The 24,994-nt window shown below is 39.6% G+C and overlaps 1 protein-coding gene across 2 annotated transcripts in view; it reads right to left on the bottom strand.

The window, feature by feature from the left end:
* Positions 1-24,994, bottom strand: part of MELK (maternal embryonic leucine zipper kinase) — a 79,011-nt gene that overhangs the window by 18,732 nt on the left and 35,285 nt on the right. Inside the window, exons 9-12 of one of the 2 annotated variants that reach the window (XM_082642426.1) lie at positions 15,842-15,910; positions 14,326-14,424; positions 7,689-7,775; positions 605-754 (exon numbers count right to left, since the gene is read on the bottom strand). In XM_082642426.1, the coding sequence (XP_082498552.1) occupies positions 605-754; positions 7,689-7,775; positions 14,326-14,424; positions 15,842-15,910 (405 nt within the window). The remainder of the gene's footprint in view (positions 1-604; positions 755-7,688; positions 7,776-14,325; positions 14,425-15,841; positions 15,911-24,994) is intronic. The other variant, XM_082642427.1, reaches the window with a different exon arrangement.

Raw genomic sequence — 24,994 nt, 5'->3', positions numbered from 1 at the left:
TCCAAATATGTAAGGCTTCTCCACCATTCTAAATGTTCATGACAAAGGAAAATGAGACAAAGACAACAAAATAGAAAAAAATAATTTGGTTATAACTCATACAAGGAATTTGAGTTGCATGAGCTACAGCTGCTGCTCAAAACGAACAACCTAAACCCTTAATATAAGTGAGTACCAAAATATTCACTGAAATACTTCATGTTATATAAAGTATAATATGTCCTACAATTTACATAAATTATATAAACAAGCATACTAAAAAAAGACTGGAAAGATACAATAAAATATAAACTATTTTGTCTATAGGTGGTAGTAGCTTTATAGGTAAATTCTATTTTCCTTTAGCTTATCTATGGCTTAAAATTATTCTACATCAGGAGTTACTTTTGTGGAAAAAAGGGGAGGGAGAAATTTTTTTTTTAATGCCATGTAGACATGCAAAATTCTAGTGTTCACATTCAGAATTTCCCATTTTCCTCATCAAAAATATTTAAATCATAAAAATGTCTTGCTTGTGGGCCCCTGACACCAGCAAAGTTAACTTCCCTGGCATGTATCCACTTACGAACAAGGTGGGCACATGGCAAGAGAAGAAGGCACTCACACAAAAGCTTCTGACACTCACCTTGATGTTTGTGACTGCAGTCAAGCTGGCTTGTCCACAGGAAGAAAGAAGCCTTAAACGAACTGGCTTTCCCCGAGCCTTCTTGGCTAGGAGTAGAAGATAAGTAGCTGTGAGGTGATCATACTGCCACTGGAGGAAAAGAAAATCAAATTGTTTAGAAGATTAAACTTGCTTTTTGAAATAATGTTTTATTTTAAATTAATTTTTTCCTCAATGTAACAAACATTCAGAATTTAGACATTTTTTTTGGCTTTAAAGCATATAATGAAAGACAGCAATCCCCTACCCCACTCCCACACACACACAATTTCCACTCCCTAAAAGGTACCTTCGGCTGTTTTTTCTATATTTCTAAATTAATTGCTTATACAGCTTTAATTTTTTTCAGCTTCGGATATTATCTCTAGATTTCTTACTATAGAAAATAAGAACTTAGCTCTACTACAACTCCTTCCTTCCCCCGAACAAATTTCCCTGCATCCTCCTACTATAGTTTTATAATTTCTAGTTAAATCAACGTTTACATTATTATGATTATATAAATAGTATTTTCAACTAAGTAAAGGCAATATTCAAAATATTTAATTGGTACCCTGACCCCAGTGAATCAAAACAGAGGCCAAAATATGAGTAGGTCCCTGGGAAACCCCTGCCATGCCAATTATTAACCTTTTAATTGCTGGATATGAGGCAGGACCGGAGGGAGGTACCAGGCCTAAGGGAGGTAACAGGGCAACAGGGAGGGCACTCAATGTAGTAGTTATTTACCAATCAGTATACAAATATTCTAGTATCTTAATAATCTGTATGGCCGTACTGGTTGAATATCAGCCCTGCAACCAAACCACACAGGGTGCTATCCTTGCACTTTCTTCTTTTGAAACTTTTTCTTGAAGTTAAAAACAAAAAAGAAGCAGTCATCTTATTAACTCAACTCCACACTCTCCAACACTCTTCACCTCCTCCCAACATGTTCATAACACATCAGCTAATCTGTCTCCTCCTCTGCCTCATTTTGGAGACATTCCACCTGATGTCTGCATTCTGTGCTCCACTCTGAGCTGGCTTCTTTCTCAGCCTGCAACTCAAAATGTCAGTTGAGGGGTTCCCTTCACTTCTATCCTACAATATACCCCTTGGTTTCCTAGATCCTACCTATTCCTATCTCTTCATTTACTTTCTTGTTTTGGTGGAACATTTCCTCCAACAACTTCCTGAGTGTGGATGAAGAGGAGGTAAATTTTTTGAGATCTTGCATGTCTGATAAATGACTGTATGCTATCCACACACTTGACTCTGGTTTGACTGAGTATGGAATTTCAGGCTGACAATAATTTCCACAGCTTTGAAGGCACCATCCCATGGTCTTCTAGCTTCTAGTACAGTTATCGAAAAATCTAAAGTCTTTCTGATTCCCAAGCCTTTGTGTATGACCTTTTGTTTCTTGTCTCTAGAAACTTTTTGGATCTCCTTTTTCCCCCTAGTTTTCTGAAATTTCACTAAAACAGGCCTTTGTGTGAATCTATTTTCATCCATTTTGCCAAACCCTAGTTAAGTCCCTTCATTCTTAGAAACTCATACCTTTCAGTTCTGGAATATTTCTTCTTGTACTATTTCTGTGATGGTTTCCTTCCCTTTCTTCTCTGTTTTATCTTCCTGCAACTTCTATTATGTCTATGTTGGACCTTTCTTACCCCTTCTCTTTTCTTTGTGCATCTCTTTGTCTTTAGGTTCTACTTTTGAAAGATTTCACATTACCTTCATTTTCAAACATTTCTACTGAGCTTTTCATTTCTGTAGTCATATTTTAAATCTTCAAGAGTATCTCTTAAAATGTTATTTTAGTCATCTTATTCCTATTTCAAAAAAGAAATAGCTTCTCTTATCTCAGAGAATATTAATTATTGTTTCTTAGCTATTTTCTTCCACTCCCTGCATTATCTGTTTTTTCTGAGCATCTCTGCTTTTTCTTCCTTCTCTCCCACCACCCCATTTGTTTTGATCTTTGACTTTCATGTTAGAGGCCGTCCTCAAAGGTCTGGTGATCTTTGGCTGTCTGTCTTTATCTGAAAGCAAAGAGTATGCTACGCAGCTGCTTAAGACTCTTGTGTAGTTTAGGCCTGCTCATTACCTTATGGGCTTCTCTCTAAGGTGAACAGACAGGAACCTGAACTCCCAACCATTGGTATAGTAGGTCTTTTCTCTTGGCTTTTCCCTAGAGATGAGTCTCCCAATATTTTCCCCAACCCCACTGCAATTAGGATAAAATCCTGATCCCAGCATTCTCAGAGTTGAATAGGGAAGAGAGTTAGAGGCAGTGGTTCACTGTTTAGTAAGAGGAATGTGTGTGTCAATGCATCCATTTCAGAATGGCTCATCACCCCCACCTGAGCTGCATCTGGTACAAGAGTGCCTCTTGTTCAATGTCTCCAGTCTTCTGCTGGGGTGGAGAAGACGTGGCTATCATACAGCACAAGGTAAACAGAGGGACCTAGCAATCTAACTGCTCCTAATACAGACTTTCAACCAATCTTCCTGTTTCCACCCTGCTCACTTCCCTGACTCCAGAGGTTCCTAGGACCTCTGATTCCTGAGCCTTTCTGGAGCTCCAGGGCTCTAATCAATTTGTTTACTGCCTTTTCCCACTGCAGGCACTTTGTTTTCAGCTTTCTCCAAAATGCTAGGTCAGCTGCCACTTAGCCATTTTGTAACTTCTAAAACTTTACTGACATTTCTTTTGTCTCCTCTTTTCTTCTCTTCATTGTGAATTGTTTGTCTTTTTATTCCTTTATCGTTATTTTAGTGAGGTTTTAGGAAGTGTTGGATATAAACATGTCTGTTCAATCTACGTGAATAACTGAAAGTTTCTAAATAATGTACTTAAGACTTTGAGACTCTCTGCCCTGCAAAAGTGTTAAATTTTAATGCTAAATAATATTTTGTGCTATGTACCTCACAAAGTACACGATCCAAAGAGGTCTACTATCACCTCTGATTTTATTAATAAATTTTATCTGTTAACATTTTAGATGGCTACAATCATAGTATATGCTTTGAAATTTACATAATGGATCTATCAATCTAGTGGAAGAAATATAACACTGTGATAAATTATCATAGAATGTTACCTTTAATCCAGAAAGGTTGGAGGAAAGGAAGGACGGAAAAGGTTTCATGGAGAAGGTACTTGGAAACTAGGTGAAAACTATATAGTTATAATCACTCTCTACTTTCCAGAAGCTACATTAAAGGTTTTTTCTGCACCTCCCACATCCATGGTCTCATGTGTGATAGCTGCCTTCTTGAAAGAGATGCCATAAACTGACTAGAGACAATTGCTCAGAAACAAGTTGCCACTTGCTTGTCAACAATGGCATAACCCAGGCATTGTAAACAATACCTGGAGGGCGCTAAGAGTTTTAGGTGGAGTTTTCTAAACAGGCCTCAGAGTTTTATAAGCCTGGAAACTCTACTTCCCTAGGCAAAAAAGCATCCTTTTAATAACTTTTTTTGCCATAGCCACTTCATACTACTTATTACAATAAGATGCACAGGGGAGTTCTATGTTTAATAACAGATAAATCAACACATTAGTTATGCTTTTCAGGTGATGTCGATCCCCAAGTCTAATGCAACCAATGTCTCCTTTATCTTTTAGGCAGCTCCCTCTTTTGAAAGTCAAATGTCTGAAAGTAAAGCAATAGGTTTACCTGTTATAAAGAAGGTTCCATTTCTAGAAAACAAAAAACATTTTAAAATCCCCAGTTACTGTTCAGGCAAGCCAAATGTTAAAGGACTGCCCGGGCACCTGGGCTGAGGAGAGGCAGCTACTGGAACAGAGTGTTTGAGAAATTGAGGAGTGGCCCACCATCCTTCTCCTGACCTTGCTCCCAAGGCCCTCAATCTTTAAACTTCCGCCACCAGAACACATGGGTGTTTGCACTGCAGGGGTGAGAGGAAAGGATCTGTCTTGGTCTGTAGGTTCTCGTGTGCACATGCAACCCTCAGCGAAGCCAGATAGATAACTGGCTGCTCCACAATCCAGAGCCACCACGGCTGGAAGATCGGGGAAAGTAAGGAAAGCTATGAAGTGGAAGCTCTAGCACCACAGGAGGAAATCTCAACAGGACTATGCGATGGCTCAAAATCATGATACATGAGAGACTCTCACTTCCACATTCAAAAAGCAGTTTAAGAATGCTCATGTATATAATATAAAAGTGGTAGTTCCATGAGTTGAATGTTTGGGAATAATACTGTTTCTCTCTCTTTACACAAGGATCAGCAGCACCATACCCAGCATGGAGCAAAAGAAACTGATCTCTGTCCTGTCTAGCCAGCACCTAGAGCTCCCAAGATGCCAGAAAAAAAAATGTAACAGACCACGGCTGATCTCAAACCTGGTTTTCCCAAGGCTCTTTAAACTGGAAAGTACCTAGAACCAATGTGAATTCTCTGAGACCACCCAGACCAGGATTTTTCAACTTCAACACTATTTGATAGTTGACGTGGATAATTCTTTGTGGTGAGTGGCTATTCTCTAGGATATTTAGCAGCATCCCTGGCCTCTACCCACTAGATGCCATTAGTATATACACACACCCCCACTGTGACAACCAAAAATGTCCCCTGAGGGGCAAAATCACTCCAAGTTGAGAACCACTGACTTAGACCAATGCTTCACAAGCTTTAATGTATAGATGAATCACTTAGGGTTTATTAGGATGCAGATTCTGATTCAGCAGGTCTGAGGTGGGACGTAGATTCTGCACTTCTAACAAGCACAAAGTGATGCTTATGCTGCTGATTCTAGATCACACTTTGAAGAGCAAGAATCTAGAGTAATACTTCTCAACTCCTGGCTACACACTGCAATCATTTGGAAAGGTTTTAAAAATTGTGATGCTTATGCCATACCCCAGACCAATGAAATAGTAATCTCTGGGGTGAGATTTAGGCATCAGGATTAAAGTTCCTAGGTGATTACAATGTTCAGGCAAAGTTAAGAAGATATTGTCTACTCATCCCTAGGACTGGAAAATAAGTATAAACAGGCATTTAAGAATGAGGGAAGGGCTTCCCTGGTGGTGCAGTGGTTGAGAGTCCGCCTGCCGATGCAGGGGACGCAGGTTCGTGCCCCGGTCTGGGAAGATCCCACATGCTGCGGAGCGGCTGGGCCCGTGAGCCATGGCCGCTGAGCCTGTGCATCCGGAGCCTGTGCTCCACAACAGGAGAGGCCACAACAGTGAGAGGCCCACGTACCGCAAAAAAAAAAAAAAAAAAAAAAAAAAAAAGAATGAGGGAAAAGTACACAAGAAGAAAAACTATTACTTTCCTCACACATTCTTGATGTTGGTCATGCCTAGCTTTCAGGATAACTGAGATCTTTAAAGAGATGTAACACCAGAAAACAATCTCTATCATGCCTCATTATTTTGTTTTCTTTATCAGAAGTAAGAAGACAATTCCCATTTCCATTTCACTTTTAAGTTTGAAAATTATATGTAGACACCACATAAAGGATACTATTTTAAAGACTTTTTTTTTTCCTAATGATTCTTGAAATTCTGAGTATGTTACTTTTAAGATTCAGATTTTAAAAGTTTGTGAATCTCATACTAAATTTTTTCTGGATAAAATGACATGATACATGGGACTTGCTTTGAAATACCCTAGCTAAAAAGGGCAGATGGAGGGTAGTGTTGGAATACAGATAAAATTGGCAAAATGTTAATAACTGTTAAAACTGGATGATGAGTACATGGAAAACCATTGTTATTATACTAGTCTCTCTACTTTTGTAGGTGTTTGAAAATTTCTATAATAAAAATTTAAAAAGAAATTTTTTGAATCCAAAATATAGTTTTCTATTAAAGAGCATTCCAAAGAAAAGGTCATGTAATTTTTTTTTTAACTTGTTTACATGAAAACTTTGAATTTTCATTGTAAAATACTAAGGACCTGACATATCTGGCAGCAGTTCCCAATTCTTACCATCGTGTTTCATTCCATGAAAAAGTAAATTATCATTCTGTTTTCCAGACATGTTCTGTTTGTCTGGAATTGTCATTCAAAAGACATATTATGTCATTCAAAAGAATTCCTTCATATCTCCTCCTCACTGAAAAAAATTGTGGCTTAGTAAAGTTTGGTTAGTTTTAAAAAAAATTGCTTAAGGCCTTTACCTTTCAAGTTAGAAAAGAGAAAAAAACAAATACAATTCATAGGTGATGAGAGACATAGTACTGAACCAGGAGCCATGTTGGCTGCGATCCCTGCCCATCGTGTTAGATTGTACTCAGAGACAGCTGTGAGTGCCTCTATCTCTAGAAAAAAACCACATGTGTGATCTAGAGATTAAGCATCTGAAAGAGCTAAAATGATCCAATACCAGAAATCATGATGATGATTTCATGGTATTTGGTTCATAAGGTTGGGGGTGATGCGATGCTACAAGGCTGCTTTCAGGTAAAATGAAAACTGCTTTGTGTTTACCTCATTTCTACAACAGAATCACAGTTCCATGTTAGAGAATTTAAAGCAGTCAAAATTGAAACTCTGTCAATTCTCTGGACTCATTTGTTCTGTTTCTTAAAAGTTTTTTTTCCATTGTCTCTTTGATCAATCTCATTTTTAAAGAGTATATCCACCAGACATCAGAAAGAGTTGAGTGGAAAACACACATAAACATAAAATAAGTGCAATATTTACACCCATGATAAAATCATAGGTCTGAAAAATGCTATACTATTTTTTTTTTTTTTTTTTTTTTTTTTTTTTTTTTTTTGCTGTACGCGGGCCTCTCACTGTTGTGGCCTCTCCCGTTGCAGAGCACAGGCTCCGGACGCACAGGCTCAGCGGCCATGGCTCACGGGCCCAGCCGCTCCGCGGCATATGGGATCCTCCCAGACCGGGGCACGAACCCGTATCCCCTGGATCGGCAGGCGGACTCTCAACCACTGCGCCACCAGGGAGGCCCTATACTATTTTTAATGTACTGATAAAATAAAAAACAATGATGAAACAAAAGATATTACTCTCAAATTCATGCTGTATTTCTTACCAGTGAAATTAAATCCTCCATTGTTTGTCTGTTGTTTCTGTGATATACAGAAAGTTCCGTTACACAATCTTCATCAAGGTGAAAAAGCTACAAAAAAATTTTATCAACTTTATTAACAAAAAATTACAAAATATTTATGGTTTTGAAATTTTAAAATTACCATAATTACCTGGTAAAATCAAACACCAACATGTAAAAACAACATGAGTTTGTCAAACTCTTGGGTAAGAATAAACATTCTCGGGCTTCCCTGGTGGCGCAGTGGTTAAGAATCCACCTGCCAATGCAGGGGACATGGGTTCAAGCCCTGGTCCGGGAAGATCCCACATGCCACGGAGCAACTAAGCCTGTGCGCCACAACTACTGAGCCTGCGCTCTAGAGCCCACAAGCCACAACTACTGAAGCCCGCACGCCTACAGCCCGTGCTCCGCAACAAGAAAAACCACCGCAATGAGAAGCCTGCGCACTGCAACAAAGAGTAACCCCCGCTCGCCACAACCAGAGAAAGCCCGCGCCCAGCAACAAAGAGCCAACGCCAAAAATAAATAAATAAATTTATTAAAAAAAAAAAACACGAATAAACATTCTCCACAATTTTTAAAGATATAAGCAGATAACAATAAGAAGTTCAAGAAGATGATGAGCTCTCTTTTCCAGCCCTTCACATCCCCCTCATCATCTGATCAACTGTTACAATTCTGCTGTGCAGCCAAGGGACTATATTCTCCTCCCCTACCGCAAGACAGGGACTGGTATTTGCATCAAAGAGCAGTCATCTAGGCATCCAAAATCACTGGCAGGACAACAGACTGGGTAAAAGAGTGGCTCAGACTTGTAGCATATTGTCCCCCAGGTTATGTTTGGGTTTAGCGCAATCCAAGGAGCCCTTATGATGGTGCCATATATGCTGCACAATCATCATTATGCTGAAGGTACCAGTAAAGCACAATTTTTAAAAGGAAGAAGTGACACAGCCGCTACACAAACTTTATTTTGCTTAAGGACAGAAATTATCCAAGTATTGTGATCCCTGCATGATGAGACCTCACCAGAGATGGGGCCAGAAATGAGTTCTCAGAACCAAACAAGGATCACTGAGAATGAAAAGGCAGGAAGGGTCTGGCCTGGACCTGGAACAGGAGTTCAGAAAATAATATGGGAAAAGAATCATAAGGAATGTAATTTTAAAGTCATCTTTCCAATGTAAGAATTCACTTCACAACAGCCCCAATATGGGATGTTTCACTTTCTGCTTAAAGTCTTCCTCTCCAGAACAGCTGAGATGGTTAGCTTCTTCCTCCTCCCCTAAGGTCTGTCTCCCTGTGATCCCTATCCACTGTGAATTGGTACAATCTGACAGCTGACAGGCTTTGGAAGTAGAGAGACCTTGGTTTTAATCATTACATCAAAAAATAACCGTGTGACCTTGGGCATATTACTACACCACTCTGAACCTCAGTTTCATCATCTGTAAAACAGAGATGGCACCTGCCTTGCAATATATGTAACCTATGTGGTGTACCTAGTACATCACCTTAAATGAGTAGGCCCTCAAAAAACTGTTAACTATTTTTACTAACAGTCATAATTCTATTTCCTCTTTGGTATAAGAACTTTCAGAAATTTGAATATTCCTATTATCAACAACCTTTCCTCTCCAAGTTTTCTCTTTTCCAGCTCCTTTAACCACTGTTTTAATGATAAACCCCCCTTACCATTCTGGCCCTTTCGTTAGATCACATAGTTCAGGTTTTCACTGACCTTCAACGTACCAGCATGTGGCAGAGCAATATCATGACCTTCCCTTGTTACCACACTTGTAACATCAGACTCAAGAGAAAGTCATGTTGCCATCATGAAACTAGAGGAACAGTACAGACAATGACCTGCATGATTGGCTGGTACAAGCTCAACCTCAAGGGCTATGGAGAATGGGGAGACCACAAAGGTTTATACTGATGGTTTTATGAAAGTCAAAAATGCCACAAGTAAGTTTTCATTGTGTTGCTTTGACCTTAGCAGCTCCCCAAAATGTAGATTCCTGCTTCAGGAAGGGCTCAGCCTCAGAAGTTTGGACACTTTACCACCCAGTTGGGTATCTTCTTGTTGATACCACTGCTCAAGCATGAAGGAAATGATTTCTGGGTTCCCTCCATGATCTTAAGTTACTTTCTTAAAAACAAAAACCTCTCCCCCATAGCCTCTTGCTCTGTAACTTTACCACAAGGTGTGTGGAGGAAAGGAAGGAAGGGTAGGAAGGAGATGCTATCTTCTTTGCTGGGCTCCTGAACTGGAAAGAATGAAAAGAGTGGGACAAGACACCAAAGTCTGAAAAATACGGTTTAACTCAAGTTTTCCAAAGGGGTTCAACACTTTAAGTACTCTGAATTCTCAGCCACACATGCTCCAGTTAAATTAAGTACAAAAACGCATACCCAAAGCTAGCCAATTATTTTGGATTATCCGTGCCTACTACATTTCCTGTTCAGTAGGGCAGAAAATAGAACTGAATATAACTTCTATTTGATACAATACTTGGGTACTAGAGCTACGTGTGAAAATGATAGAAGGAGATCATGCATAGAGTTACAGAATAGCATCTATACCTTAAATATCCAAGTAAATCTGAATTATTTTTTATAGTTCACTCTTGATAAAACACAATACTGAGGCAGAAAAGCAAATACTTCGAAAAGCAATAATCCCTTATAGCTCTTCTGTATATAACTCATTTGATCCCTGCGACAGCTCTGTAAGGCAGACATGACAGATTAATGACATAACACTGAAAGGCACTCTATAGATGACAAAACATGATCCAAACATACAGAAGAGACTGGCATTAGAATACCCATATTAGAGGTGAGAAAATGAAGACTCAGAAAAAGTTATGCAATTTGCCTGAAACTGGCATTTTTCATCCTAGCCCAGGGTTTTTCCTACCACACCATAATGCCACCTCTCCATGACTCTATTCCAGTAGCTATTCCAACAGAGACCAGACAACTAATGCTTATCACAAAGGCTATAGCTACACAGAATACAGGCCCTGAGTTTGAATTAGTTGGCCTGTCAGATCCATTATATTCTGGAGCCCTTCTGTCTGGGTTAAAATCCTGGTTCTACACGTACTAGTTGTTTGACCTTGGGCAAGTTATTTCATGATTCTGTGTCCAGTTGCTTCATCTGTAAATGGGGACAATAACAGTACCTACTTCAGAGCGTTTGTATGAGGACTGAATGAGTTAACAAGAGTTAAAAACACAAAGCCTTTAAAGGTACTATCCTAAGGGCTCTGTCTATATTATATTAGAGTACTACAGTAGCACACTTTTCTATTATAGTGAGCATTCAATAAATATTCGTAATGATTATACTAAGATGTAAGGAAAATCATATACTTGTTTGGAACACTCAAAACTATGTGTCTTACTTTATACTGTGCCCCAATTTAAAATAATCTTTGTGTTGTTGAAATCAGAGACTTTCTTCCTTTGGGCATCTGTTCCACTGCAAACAGTAGCATATCCTACCCTATTAAGGATCACGGCTGAGAAGACATGCAAAGCCCTCCCACACGTGGAGAAATGAGGACCCCCAATGGCTGAACACAGGCATGTGCACCACCCACGTTCTCCACCTCACAGGGGCACGTCACAGCTCCCCTGGCCCTGCTGCTGTGCTGCTCAGACACCATATACTCTGCTGTCCTAGGCTCTCAGTGTTGATGGTTGTTAGCATTAAGTTGCAGCTCTAATTGTGTTTGCTCAATAGCTACTGAAGATGTCGTGGAAGGTTAAAGGAAATATGAAGAAGAGAGATTTTAGGGGTTGACAGTCACAGGAGAATCAGGAGGAATTTCAGATGAGGCTGCATGGTCATAACAGTGGGCAGACTAGTGAGAAGGGGTTAAAAACAAACATAGTCTATTTTCCCAAGTATTTATATTTATTGGTGTAATTCTTCCAGAAAGCAAATACCCCACAGCTGTATCAGGTCTACAATGTGGCATGTATCCAAGCTATTCTGTTGACCCATGCACATACTCCTCTCCATTGCAGACGTTGTAGTAGATTATCAAAAAACATCTCCAATTACCTGAAAAGGCTATTAAAACACTTTTCCTTTAAAGCATTAAAATGCTTTTCTAACTATGTATCTGTGTAAGGCTGCATTTTCTCCATATGCTTTAATAAAAACAACATAACAGGGCCTCCCTGGTGGCGCAGTGGTTGAGAGTCCGCCTGCCGATGCAGGGGATGCGGGTTCGTGCCCCGGTCTGGGAGGATCCCATATGCCGCGGAGCGGCTGGGCCCGTGAGCCATGGCCGCTGGGCCTGCGCGTCCGGAGCCTGTGCTCCGCAACGGGAGAGGCCACAACAGTGAGAGGCCCGCATACCGCAAAAAGAAAAAAAAAAAAAAAAAAAAAAAAAAAAAAAATAACAAAACAGACTGAATGCAGAAACAGATGAGTACCCAAGTGTCTTCTATTAAGCTAGACTTTAAAGAAATCAGCAAAGATGTAAAGCAGTGCCACTCTTCTCACTGGATTTATTTCTTAAGTAGTTATGTTTAACTTCTTGATTTCCTTATCTATGAAAAGAGGATAAGAACTGTACCAACTTTGATGGCTACACTTTCCATACTGGCTCTGGGTTTTGCTTTGTGGCTTGCTTTGGCCAGACATTAGTAAGCACAATGCAAGCAGAGGCTTGAAAAATGCTTGAGTGTGGGACTTCCCTGGCAGTCCAGTGGTTAAGACTCTGCACTTAAAATGCAGGGGGCGTGGGGTTGATCCCTGGTTGGGGGAACTAGGATCCCACATGCCACGCGGTGCAGCCAAAAAAAAAAAAAAAGCTTGAGTGTTAGGGTTTGCCCACTTTCTGGCTTCTTCTGGAATCTAGCTGCCATATCAAGGAGCCCAAACTAGCCTGCTGGACAGTGTGGCCCAACAAATAACCAGCACAAACAGTTGGTCTTCTGAGTGAGGCTTAGACCATCCAGCCACAGTCAAGTCACCAGTTAACTGCAGCCACATGAATGACCCCAGGTAAGACTAACACAGGAAATATCTGGCTGAGCCCCAAACTGCTGATCTACAGAATTGTAAATTATTATTGTTTCAAGTCACTAAATTTTGGGGTGGTTTTTTATGCAGCAATAGTTCGCTAATATACAAAGTATACATACCCCTTACATAAAATAGATAAGCAACAGAGATTTACTGTATAACACAGGAAACTATATTCAATATCTTATAATAACCTATAGTGGAAAATAATCTGAAAAAATATACATATGCATAACTGAATCACTATGCTGTATACCTGAAACTAACACAATATTGTAAATCAACTATACTTCAATTAAAAAACATTATACATACCGTTTAGTAATGCTCACATTTTTACCAAGTTCAAATTGCCATTTGTTAAAAAATATTTTTTACAACATTAATGTAGGAATACTTATTAATATAACTGCTTAAACTTGCATAGCACTTTGTGTTATTTAAAATTCTTTCACACAGACCTACTAGAGAATGGACTTGAGGATATGGGGAGGGGGAAGGGTAAGCTGTGACAAAGTGAGAGAGTGGCATGGACATATATACACTACCAAACGTAAAACAGATAGCTAGTGGGAAGCAGCCGCATAGCACAGGGAGATCAGCTTGTTGCTTTGTGACCACCTAGAGGGGTGGGATAGGGAAGGTGGGAGGGAAGGAGACACAAGAGGGAAGAGATATGGGAACATATGTGTATGTATAACTGATTCACTTTGTTATAAAGCAGAAACAGACACACCATTGTAAAGCAATTATACTCCAATAAAGATGTTAAAAATAAATAAATAAATAAATAAAGTTCTTTCATATATATATATATATATATATTAGACCAGTTCTCATGGTATGGTCTGTAGACCCCTGAGGATCTCCAATCAAAACATCATAGCAAAACAATGCAGAAGCAGGTGAGATCCAAGTGTATTCTATTAAGCTAGACTTTAAAGAAATTTGCAAAGATGTAAAACAATGCTAGTCTTCCCACTAAATTTATTTTTTAAATAGTCATTTTTCATAAAAATATTTGTGATAAACTGTAACAGGTTTAGTACTGTTACTTTTAAATGAATCGATCAATAAATATTTTAATAAGTGAATAATAAGAGCATAAAGGGGCCCTCAGACTTAAAAGTTTGAGAACCTCTATAACCTTATAACTACTCTGGGAAATAGGAAGAACAGGTTTAACCTACTTTTTACAGACGAATATATTGGTTTGGAAAAGTTAAGTAACTTGCCTAAGATTCCCAGAGCACTGTTCATAATCCTGACTACGTGAGAAACACCAGGGAGCTTTTAAAAAATATCCATTAATTGCTGTGGGACGGGGCACAGGCACTTTTTTTTTAAGGTCCTTGTGATTCTCATGTGCAGGCCCGGTTAGGAGCCACTGTCCTAGAGATTAACAGGCAAATATACAATTCAGTTACAATCTCCCAAACACCAATCTGACAGATAAGTCTACAAAATATATTTTCTTTTGTATTTAGACCACATCATTGTACATTCTGAATCCACACAAAGTTTTTGTTTTTGTTTTTTAATTTTACTGGATTTCATTTTACTTACAGGAGTCTTGCTTTGCCACTCAACAGGACAGTTGTAATCTTGCATGATCCAGGGATGGTTCAATAGATTTTTCACAGAAATCCGTTTCTTTGGGTCCACCTAGTGGCCATTGAGAGGTAGCTGGAGATTAACATTTTAAATAGAGACCATAGAACACCTTTCCTCCTGAGAACTCAAAATTCATCAGAACAGATGTAAACTTTATCATCACAAAAATGCTGTCAAAGACCTTAAAATGGCCTTGGAATAAATTCTTTTAAAAAGGGAATAGAGGCAAGAAAACTATAGCTACCAACACGGGCTTAGAAGATAAATGTTTAACAAACATGAACTTCATTGGTATGGACATTATTCATGAAGTTAAGCCAATCTATTGTATGATGTAATAGTCTTTTGCTGGAAAACCTATTCACAGGAAATAGTCACCAATTTAATATTCAAGCAGGCACAATGCAGGGCATTCACACTGAATATGCAATCTCTACCTCCAATGAGCTTACAATCACATATAACAAGTTGAAAAGCACACCTTTCTTTTCCATTTGTAATTTTGAAATGTGAGGAGAGAAAAATTAATCAACAAAGATTAAGTTTTGGGGAGTTTAGAAGAAAGGATGAGGTGTTTTCAATCTCATTATGGAGATTTGGTGGTCTTGCCCTACTCAAGGTAGGTGAGCTCAAGGTAAATTTTGAATAAAAAGTAGAGATGGCTTAATATATGGAAAAACTGAATACATAATAATGAAAAAAATATTGCTAATAAGGTACTCATATTTTTCAAAGTGTTTCCCATTAATCTCATTTTATCCACGTAACACTATGTAGCAAGCACTGAAGCCAAGCTCAGAATCCCCATTTTATAGGTCAGAACCTGGTTAGGTGGCATGCCTATTGATTGGTAGGGTGGATAACTAGACTTCAGCACTCCTGTCTTTCACCCTTAGAGATCATAACACCAAATCAGTGGCTCTTAACGTGTGGTTCCCAGACCAGCGGTATCAGTGTCATCTGAGAGCTTATTAGAAATGCAGATTCTTAGCCCTGCCCCAGCTCTACTGAATCAGACACTCTCAGGGTGGTGCCCAGCAATCTGTGTTTCAATAAGCTCATGTGGCAATTCTGATACATGCTAAAGTTTGAGAACCACTGAACTAGATCATGGGGTCCACTCAATTGTACATCAGCTCATTTAAGCAATTATTCCGTATCTACTATATATCTAATGGAAAAAGAGTGGGAGCAAGAAAACAGAAAACAGTGGAGCAAGAGCTGGTTAGAGAAAACAGACAATGCTCAGGAAAAAGGAAGAAAAACCAAACCAGCAAAGATATATGGTAGCAGTCTTTTTTAAAAAATGCATTTGCAAAGAAAGCACCTAGTAGAGAATATCTGCAGAGTAGGTATAATGAATGGAATTTTTTACAGCTGATAGATAAATGTAGTAGCACTACAGACATCTTAAAATCAAATAATAAAAGAAGACTTCTATTATTTTAAAATAAATAACAAAGATTACCTGTAGCATTTGTTGAAGAAGCAGAATACTACTGGGGGAGAGCCACTTAGGAACCTCATATTTCCCTCTCTACAAAAAACAAAGAAAGCATTTAAGAGATTTCGGTTCAATCAGCCTTGACACAAATTTCTAAGGTTAACAACATGCTGGAGGTTTACTTCCAAGCTTGAAGACTTCACCCAAGTTTAAGATTTGGTAAACATTATTAATAACATAAGAAACCCATTTCTTGCCTTAAAGAAGAAAATCCAGTTAGTTAAACACTACTGTCACCTCTAAAGTATCCACATATCGGGTAAGGGCTAGAGCACAGAGAATGTAAGAGCGGCAAACGTAAATGTTACAGGGCTTTGGAATCTATAGTATGATTAAATGGACAGGAAGTATACACTGTAGTCAGTATTTTTATTGAAGCAAATTTTAGTTTATAATCCCAGAGGAATTGTCAGTTGACAAAAGTAGGTCACAGAAAATCATATTTGGTAGGAGGACACAGGCTGTGGTTAAAAACAGGTCACATATCATCCGCAAGGCAGAATTCACAATCATTGAGGGAACTGATGAAAGCCACCTTCTAAGGCAAGTACCTCTTTTGGGAATGGAAGAGACTCAGGAGATAAATGTTTATAACCTGTTATACTCAGACATTACAGTCACCAAGTCATCAACCAAAACAAGACTAGGGGCTCGCTAAACACAAATACGTGATATAATACCTCTTCACACAACCTGTCACACACTCCTCTTTCCCAATTCAAAGGAAATGATAGAATCATTTTTCTTAGCAGAGAACAAATTGTTTAATGATGCTAGGATAACAGGTTAATTATATGAGAAAAATTAAGATTGAACTGTAATTCACAGTCTATATCAAAATTAATTCTACCCAGATTAAAGAGTTAAATGCAAACACTAAACCATGAGAATACTTAAAGAAAGCATCGGTGATTATTTTTTAGAACCTGTCTAGACATGACAGCAATACCAAAAAACTATAAAGATTAACAGATGACAAGATTTAAAGGCTGACATTTCTGTACAGCAAAACACAACTAACAAAGTTAATTAACAACAAATTGAGGGAAAAAACCTTTCCACCTAAATGGCAAAAGATTAATACACTTCATCACATAAAAAGCTCTCGCAGATCACCACCAATCCTCTCCTTCCCACATTTCCCCTTCTCAGCAAATGGCAACTGCCTTACCAGCTCCTCAGGTCAGAAACCTTGGATCTTCTTTAGCTCCTCTTTCCCTCACACTTCACATCCGATCCATCAGCAAATCTATTGGTTCTATGTTATATATCCAGAATCACCTGTCACTACCTGTACCACACCTGCAGGGTCTCTCATCTGATACATTGCAAGAGGCTCCTAACTGGTCTTCCAGAGCCCATCACTGTCTCTCACAATCTAGTCTCTACTTACTAACACCAATGTTCTTTCAAAACGTTGGGTCAGGTCATATCACTTCACTATTCAAAATGCTCTAATGGCTCCCCATCTCACTCAGAATGAAATCCAAATTCCTCACTCTGGCTCCAAGGCCCTACGTGGTCTGTAACCCCACATCCACCCCACCCCCTGCTACCTCTCAAGCTCACCTCCTAACTCTCTCCCGCACTCATCAAACTATGATCACATCACAAGTCAAACACAATCCTGCCTTAGGCCCTTTGCACTCTTTGTTCCCGCCGCTATAATGCTTTCCCCAATATCAGCAGAGTTTGTGCCTTTATCTTCTTCAGGTCTCCCCTTAAATACCAGTGGCATCAGTGAGGCTTCCCCAAACCACCTTTATAAATAGCATCCCTGCCCACCATCATCTCTACCTGCCTTTCATGGCACCTTCTTTACAGTCCTTATCCCTACGTGTCATACTACATATTTATTTGTTTATTTTCTGCCTCACTATATTAGAATATAAACTCTTTAATCATAGGGATTTTGTCTGTGCTGTTCACCTAGAACACTGTCTGGCCCTAACATATAAAAGGTGCTCAATTAATATTTGTTCCATAAAAGAAGAAATGGGATCAAAGCGTACACTCCAAAAGAAAATGGGCAAAGAATATTCACAGGTAATCCCAAAACAAGAACTTTTAAATGGTTAATAAACATGAAAATATGTTCAACTAATCCAGCAATAAAAAAGCAATTAGGGACTTCCTGGTGGCACAGTGGTTAAGAATCTGCCTGCCAATGCAGGGGACATGGATTCGAGCCCTGGTCTGGGAAGATCCCACATGCCATGGAGCAACTAGGCTCATGCGCCACAACTACTGAGCCTGTGCTCTAGAACCCGTGAGCCACAACTACTGAGCCCACACGTCACAATTACTGAAGCCCGCGCGCCTAGAGCCCGTGCTCCGCAACAAGAGAAGCCTCCACAATGAGAAGCCCGCACACTGCAACAGAGAGTAGCCCCGGCTTGCTGCAACTAGAGAAAGCCCGCGCGCAGCAACTAAGACCCAACGCAGCCAAAATTTTAAAAAAGCAATTAATTTAAACAAAAATATGATCTACCAAATTGATAAACTTCAAAAAAATTATCCAGTGTTAGAGTTTGGGGATAAGAGTGCTTATATATACAACGAGAGAGCATAAACTTTTCTGAAGAGTAATTTGGAAATATGTGTAAAAAGCATTCAAGATCACATGTCCTTGATCCAGCAATTTCACTTCTAGCAATTTATCCTAAGCAAATAATTTGGCATACAAAAATGTATTAGTGTTATGAACAGTAACATTCACCACAGAACTGTTTGTGATAACTCTGGAAACTAAGGAACATGGTCTGATGGAATCCAGAGAGCTCCCAAAAATAATCAATGACAAAATAACCTGAATGAGGATCCTGGGTTAGAAATATAGGTCCAGGGAGACAAGGGCAAGCACGCGCACACACGCACGCATGCACACACACCCAACAGTAATTGAACGAGGCTAGAACAGTGGAGGCAGGTAGGTGAAGAAGGCTTCAACTAGCACCAGCATTGGGGTTCTCTGTTCTTACGAATTGTCTAGGACATAATTCTCACAGAAATCAGTCCAGCTTAACGGTGAGGGGAGAAACAGACAGTATAGATCACTCAGAATCCTAGAACTACATGACAGGCTGGATTTTGAATATGTTAAAGAAATAGTCAAAGTTCCAAGGAAGTGTTATCAAGCAATTTATTTAAAAAGAAAAGGTGTTAAAGTTAAAACAACTCAACCTCTGATTCAGCCTCTCTGATAAGAGCAGACAAGCTGACCTACAAAGTGTTTCCTAGGAAGGGCAAGAGCTTTCATTTTACAAATGACATTTAATGTTATTAAATTTTTCATTCTTCTTTATCTAAAGCACTCACTAGTACCCAGAGATACCACTCTTATTTATACCTTGCCAGGGCACCTTAACACTTGCCAATGTCAGATGCTGACAGTTTGTTTGTGAATTATAATAATGAAGTCTCTAATTCATTTCTCCTTACTATCCGTCATCCACCAAGCACTGAAGGCTAGTGCTGGCTGGGCTCCAGGCCTATCCCTGGGAAGGGGGGATTTTTGGATGCTTCAGCCACCTCGCTGGGACTCAGCAGCGAGTCACAGTTGCTGCATGGCTGGCCCTGATCTAGTTGGCCCCACTCTCTTAGCTGAGCTTTTCCTTATTCCTGAGACCAAATGCCACTCATGATTCAAATCCTGGGTACCTGACATGTTCTCTTTCTTGGCAAACTGATCATTTGCCTGGTACCTCAAATACTGTAGCCTGCTTTTGCCAGGGTCCCATAGAAAGTAGAGACTGGCCTATTACTTGCTTACACTGATCAAGGGTCATGATCTACCTGAATTTCTGATCACAACCTGCACAACCTCTAGAGTGTCCTGTCTTGCTTAACTCACTGATCAGAACCTGCACCTACTCCAGTGGGTCTCTCCTCATGCTGACTGCACACAAAGCCATTTGCTGCTTACTCTCTGGATACCATCTGCACTGGGTTGAATAGTGACCCCCCAATATTCATGTCCACCTGGACCCTGTGAATGCATCCTTATTTGGAAATAGGGGCTTCTGCAGAAGTAATCAAGTTAAGATGAGATCATACTGGGTTAGGCTGGGCCCTAAATTCAATATGACTGGTGTTCTTACAAGAAGGGGGAAATTTAGACACAGAGACACAAACACACAGGAGAGAACACCACATGAAAACAGAGGCAGAGACTGGAGTGATGCATCTATAATCCAAGGAATGCCAAGGATTGCAGGCAAACACAAGAAGCTAGAAAGAGGCAAAGGAGTCTCCCTTAGAGCCTTCAGAGACCATGGCCCTGCTAACTCCTTGATTTTAGACTAGCCTCCAGAACTGTGAGAGAATAAATATCTGTTGTTTTAAGCCACCATCTTGTAGTACTTTGTGATAACAACCCTAGGAAACTAATATACCATCTATAAGGGTTTAACTTACTTGCATTACCTCTCTCCTATCATCACCTGCTCACCCCAAGGATAAACCTGGTTCCTGGTTCTAGCCCTTTCTGGTCTGCTCCAACACACAGATAACAGGTCCATAACCAGAACTGTGTAATAAAATAAATGTTATGCCTTTAAATTCAAAAACTACCATCCAAAACAAAAGCATTCTTAACTAAAAGTAGCAGAACTCTATAGAAATCAGATGTAAAAATGAATTTTAAGACCAAAGCACTGAATAACAAGAGCTCTACGAGGCTGATTCCAAGTTCCTCTTTGCCTCTTATTTATCTCCCCTTTTATCATCCCAACTTGAATTCACGAAGTGTCTTTTAATAGATCCCCTGTGCTGTGCTGTGCTGTAAGCCAGCACCATGGAAGCAATCCTATCCAGAGAGAGGCAGGGAGGATAAGTAAATGAGAAGTGTGGTGCTTGGCACACTGGAAACAGGCAGAGACTGGAGTCATACGTTATGTTTGAATCCTAGTCTGCCTTTCATTCGCTCCTTGAGCTTGTACAAGTTATGTCATCTTTCTGACCCTGTTTCCTAAGAGTAGGCTCTGCAGACAAATTGCCTAGATCCAAATCCAGGGTCTACCACTTACTAGCTGTGTGGATGAGCTGTTTAACCTTGCTGTGACTCAGTTTCCTCATCTGTAAAGAGAAGTATAGTAACAGCATCAACTCCATAAACTGTTGCTAGCACTCAATGATTGAATGCATATAAAGCACTTAGCACAGGCACAGAGTAAGAAATCAATACCGTCTACTTTCTGCTGTTGCTGCTGCCTCCGCTACTGTTACTATGACTACTACCGCTACTACTACTGTTACTGTGAAACAAGTACAGTAATGCCACTTACAGGGTTATAAAAGCAATGGAAGAGAATGTATGGGAAAGCACTGGGCACAATGCCTTGCACATAAGACACAATAAATGTTTGTTCAATTTGAAATAAATGGGAGGGTAAGATAGGGCTACTCAAAAAAGTAGCAGAGCAAAGATGGCGTGGTGGCAAAGCCACGTATGCCAGGGTGCTAAATATTCACTATAGTAAGAAAGGCTAGAGTCATTCTGAGGATGCACATGCCTTCTCAATAGAGCTCTGCCCCACTGCAGCTGCCTCAGGATCTCAGCATTGCCTGGGTAAGAACACATCAACTAGTCATGTCCTGCTCACATCACCTCCTGAAACGTACCCACCCACTTGCTCCATTTGGACAGAATAGCTCTATAGAGTACTATCGACAAACAAAGCATGAGGCCTGTGCCCCATCACCAAGACCTGACATTCTCAGCTTCATTCTCTACACTGAAATACTAGCAGAAATAAAGTCCAGAGCTGAGTTCTGCTGCCAGGCTTACCCCAACCTCTTATTTGTACACAGTACTGAAAAACCCACAAAGCACTTGTACATATATTTTATCCTGTGCAGTAGGCAGGGATTACTAACTACATTACACAGATGAGGAAACTGTCTCAGCCAGGGAAATCAAATACCTGTTCAATGTTGTAAGGCACTGGTTCTCAACTAGAGGTGATTTTTGTCCCCCAGGGGACACCTGGCAGTGTCTGGAGACATTTCTGATTGTCATAATTTGGGGGCTGCTACTGGCATCTAGTGGGCAGAGGCCAGGGGTGCTGCTAAACATCCCACAATACACAGGACGGTCCCCCACAACAAAGAATTATCTAGTCCAAAATGTCAATGGTGCCAAAGTTGAGAAATATTGTTATAAAGCAATAAAGGGGTAGAGACAGGACTAGAAGAGAGATACAATACTTTTTCTATTGTACCACACTGGAAGTTCTAAGGATACCTAGAAATAGGGAGAAAGGCTCCTTATTTAAATACTGAAAGTATATATCTAAGGATCAAATGGAAAAGGCCTTGAGAGGAACAATTCCGCTGGGGAAGAGCATCTTCACAAAAGGCCCTGTGTTAACCAGGCCTGTGCCCCTTAACCCTGGTTTCTGCTCAATCTTTGGAGAATTCTTGTTTATTTAAGGGCTGATTACCTTGCAAATGAGATTAAGAAACAGGTAATAGAGGGAGAAACCAAGTGGGAGGAGGAAAAAAGATCTGTGTGCTAATAAGTGAGATAATCCTGGGAATACTAATGGGCTTGAAATTGTTTGTTTTTTCATACAGTACTAAGAAAGGCAGGTGGTCCATCTCTCCAACCCATAATAATAGTACTGCAGTCAACCCTATAATTGTAAAGAATTATCTCATAAAGAGATAACTTGCTCATTTTCTTTAAAATTATAAATTATACTTGTTAGAAAGCAATTTTACTTTCAAGCTACTCAACTTTCATTTACTAAATTAATTATATTTCCTTAATATTTGTGTACCCAGAACTGGAATACAGTCACGCTTGTCTTTGAATGCAATGACAGCAGATGAATATGCGACGTTAATAAGATTAGTACTCAGTCTATTAGTAACCATGCTGGAAACTGCAGTTTAGCATTTTGCTTAAAATAGTCAACAAACACAAAAGATAAACAAAGTCTGCCTCTTAAACAAGAGTTACATACAGTGTGTCAAATATTGCTGGGTTTTTCAATCAAACCAAGAACTGAGGGAAGTGTTATTCCCAAGTGAGGAATTTTAGAACATTCTAGGCAAAGATACATACTGCATGCAAGTGATACGACACCTTAATTAGATTCAACCAGCAGACTGTATTACACTATGACTCGGAACAATAGTTCTGAGCCAAGATTACAATAAATTTCAAAATCTATAATGTGTGAAATTAAATTCCATAATAATGCATAAAAGTCCTAATCTGAATCAATTTTCAACTTGCAAATACATGAAAAACTAAAAAAAAATGAAATTCAGAGTAGGAGAAACAAAGAATATACAGTATTAGTAAATAATATTAATTAGGAAGGCTAAATCTCTATTGAACAAGAATTAGACATTTTCTACCATATTCATTGCACCGAAGAAATATTTGATTTACCAAAAATATCAAAACTTGGATCTAATATCTACTATTAGGATGTAACAATTTTATATTATCTGGAGATAAGTCCCCTCCCCCAAAGGATTCATCCAGGACCCACTAGTGTACTCAAATAAATAAATAAAAGTAGAGACACTGAAGTTTGTATGTCGGTACATTCACCTCGTATTGGTGAAACAGTACATTAATAATTAAGAGCATCAGGAATTCCCTGGCAGTCCAGTGGTTAGGACTCAGCACTTTCACTGCCATGGGGCCAGGTTTGATCCCTGGTTGGGGACCTAAGATCCCACAAGCCACGCAGCGCGGCCTCCCCAAAAAATATATACATATATACTTATATATATTTATAATATATATTATATATTTTATATATATAATAATAATAATTAGGAGCATTAATTCCATGGCTGCCATATGAATGTGAACTCGCAGTAATAGCAAATGAAGGCAAATAAATAGCATAGAAGTTTGGGTCCACATAGGTTAAAAAAAAAAAAAAAAAAAGCAAGCTTAGAGTTAAGTCAGTAAATGAGGAACACCACGGATATAGTGTAGCTTAATTTCAATAAGGTATTAACAGTCACTTATTTTATCTTTGTGGATAAAACCACAAAATCTTGGTTAAGTGTATCTGATACAGGCTAAAACCCCAAAACACTTAGGGGTGGTCTAGATCTATTCAGTTGTTGTTTTTTTTTAATTTAAAAAAAATATCTATCTGTCTATCTGTCTGTCTATCTATCTATCTTTGGCTGCATTGGGTCTTCGTTGCTGCGCGTGGGCTTTCTCTAGTTGCAGCGAGCAGGTGCTACTCTTCGTTGCAGTGTGCGGGCTTCTCATTGCGGTGGCTTCTCTTGTTCCAGAGCACAGGCTCTAAGCGCATGGGCTTCAGTAGTTGTGGCACATGGGCTCAGGAGTTGTGGCTCGTGGGCTCTAGAGCGCAGGCTCAGTAGTTGTGGTGCACAGGCTTTGTTGCTCCGCAGCATGTGGTATCTTCCCGGCCCAGGGCTCGAACCCATGTTGCCTGCACTGGCAGGCAGATGCTTAACCACTGTGCCACCAGGGAAGCCCTCTATTCAGTTTTTTAATCAACAACTTGGATTAGAGATATTTAAGAAATGTACAAAATGTCACACTCCTGGTAAGGACAAGCTGATATTACATGAGATCAGAATCAAGATTCAAAATATCAACAGAGGAGAACACTAGGCTGAAACAAACAAGGAAAACTGAATGTGAATAAATAGAAGTCAGAGAACTTATAGCTATTCAGAGATGGACTGGACCTTGGAAATAATTGACTACTGCAATGCCTTAACACTACTGATAAAGAAAATGAGGACAGGGCTTCCCTGGTGGCGCAGTGGTTGAGAGTCCGCCTGCCGATGCAGGGGACGCGGGTTCGTGCGTCAGTCCGGGAAGATCCCACATGCCGCAGAGCGGCTGGGCCCGTGAGCCATGGCCGCTGAGCCTGCGCATCCGGAGCCTGTGCTCCACAATGGGAGAGGCCACAACAGTGAGAGGTCCGCATACCGCAAAAACAAACAAACAAAAGAAAGAAAAAAAGAAAAAAGAAAATGAGGACAAGTTGCTCTACCAGGGGTGACACCTAAATTGAGTAGAAAAACTGATGCACAATACCTAATATGAATTAGAACTGGTAAATATAGTCCTGGTAAATCTGAAAAGTTGGGATGTCTGGGAACATT

This window comes from Mesoplodon mirus (genome assembly GCF_964341445.2).
Source record: "Mesoplodon mirus genome assembly, chromosome: 1".
NCBI classification, from domain to species: Eukaryota; Metazoa; Chordata; class Mammalia; order Artiodactyla; family Ziphiidae; genus Mesoplodon; species Mesoplodon mirus.
The sequence above is the reverse complement of the archived record's forward strand: the minus strand, read 5'-3'. Positions and strand labels throughout refer to the sequence as shown.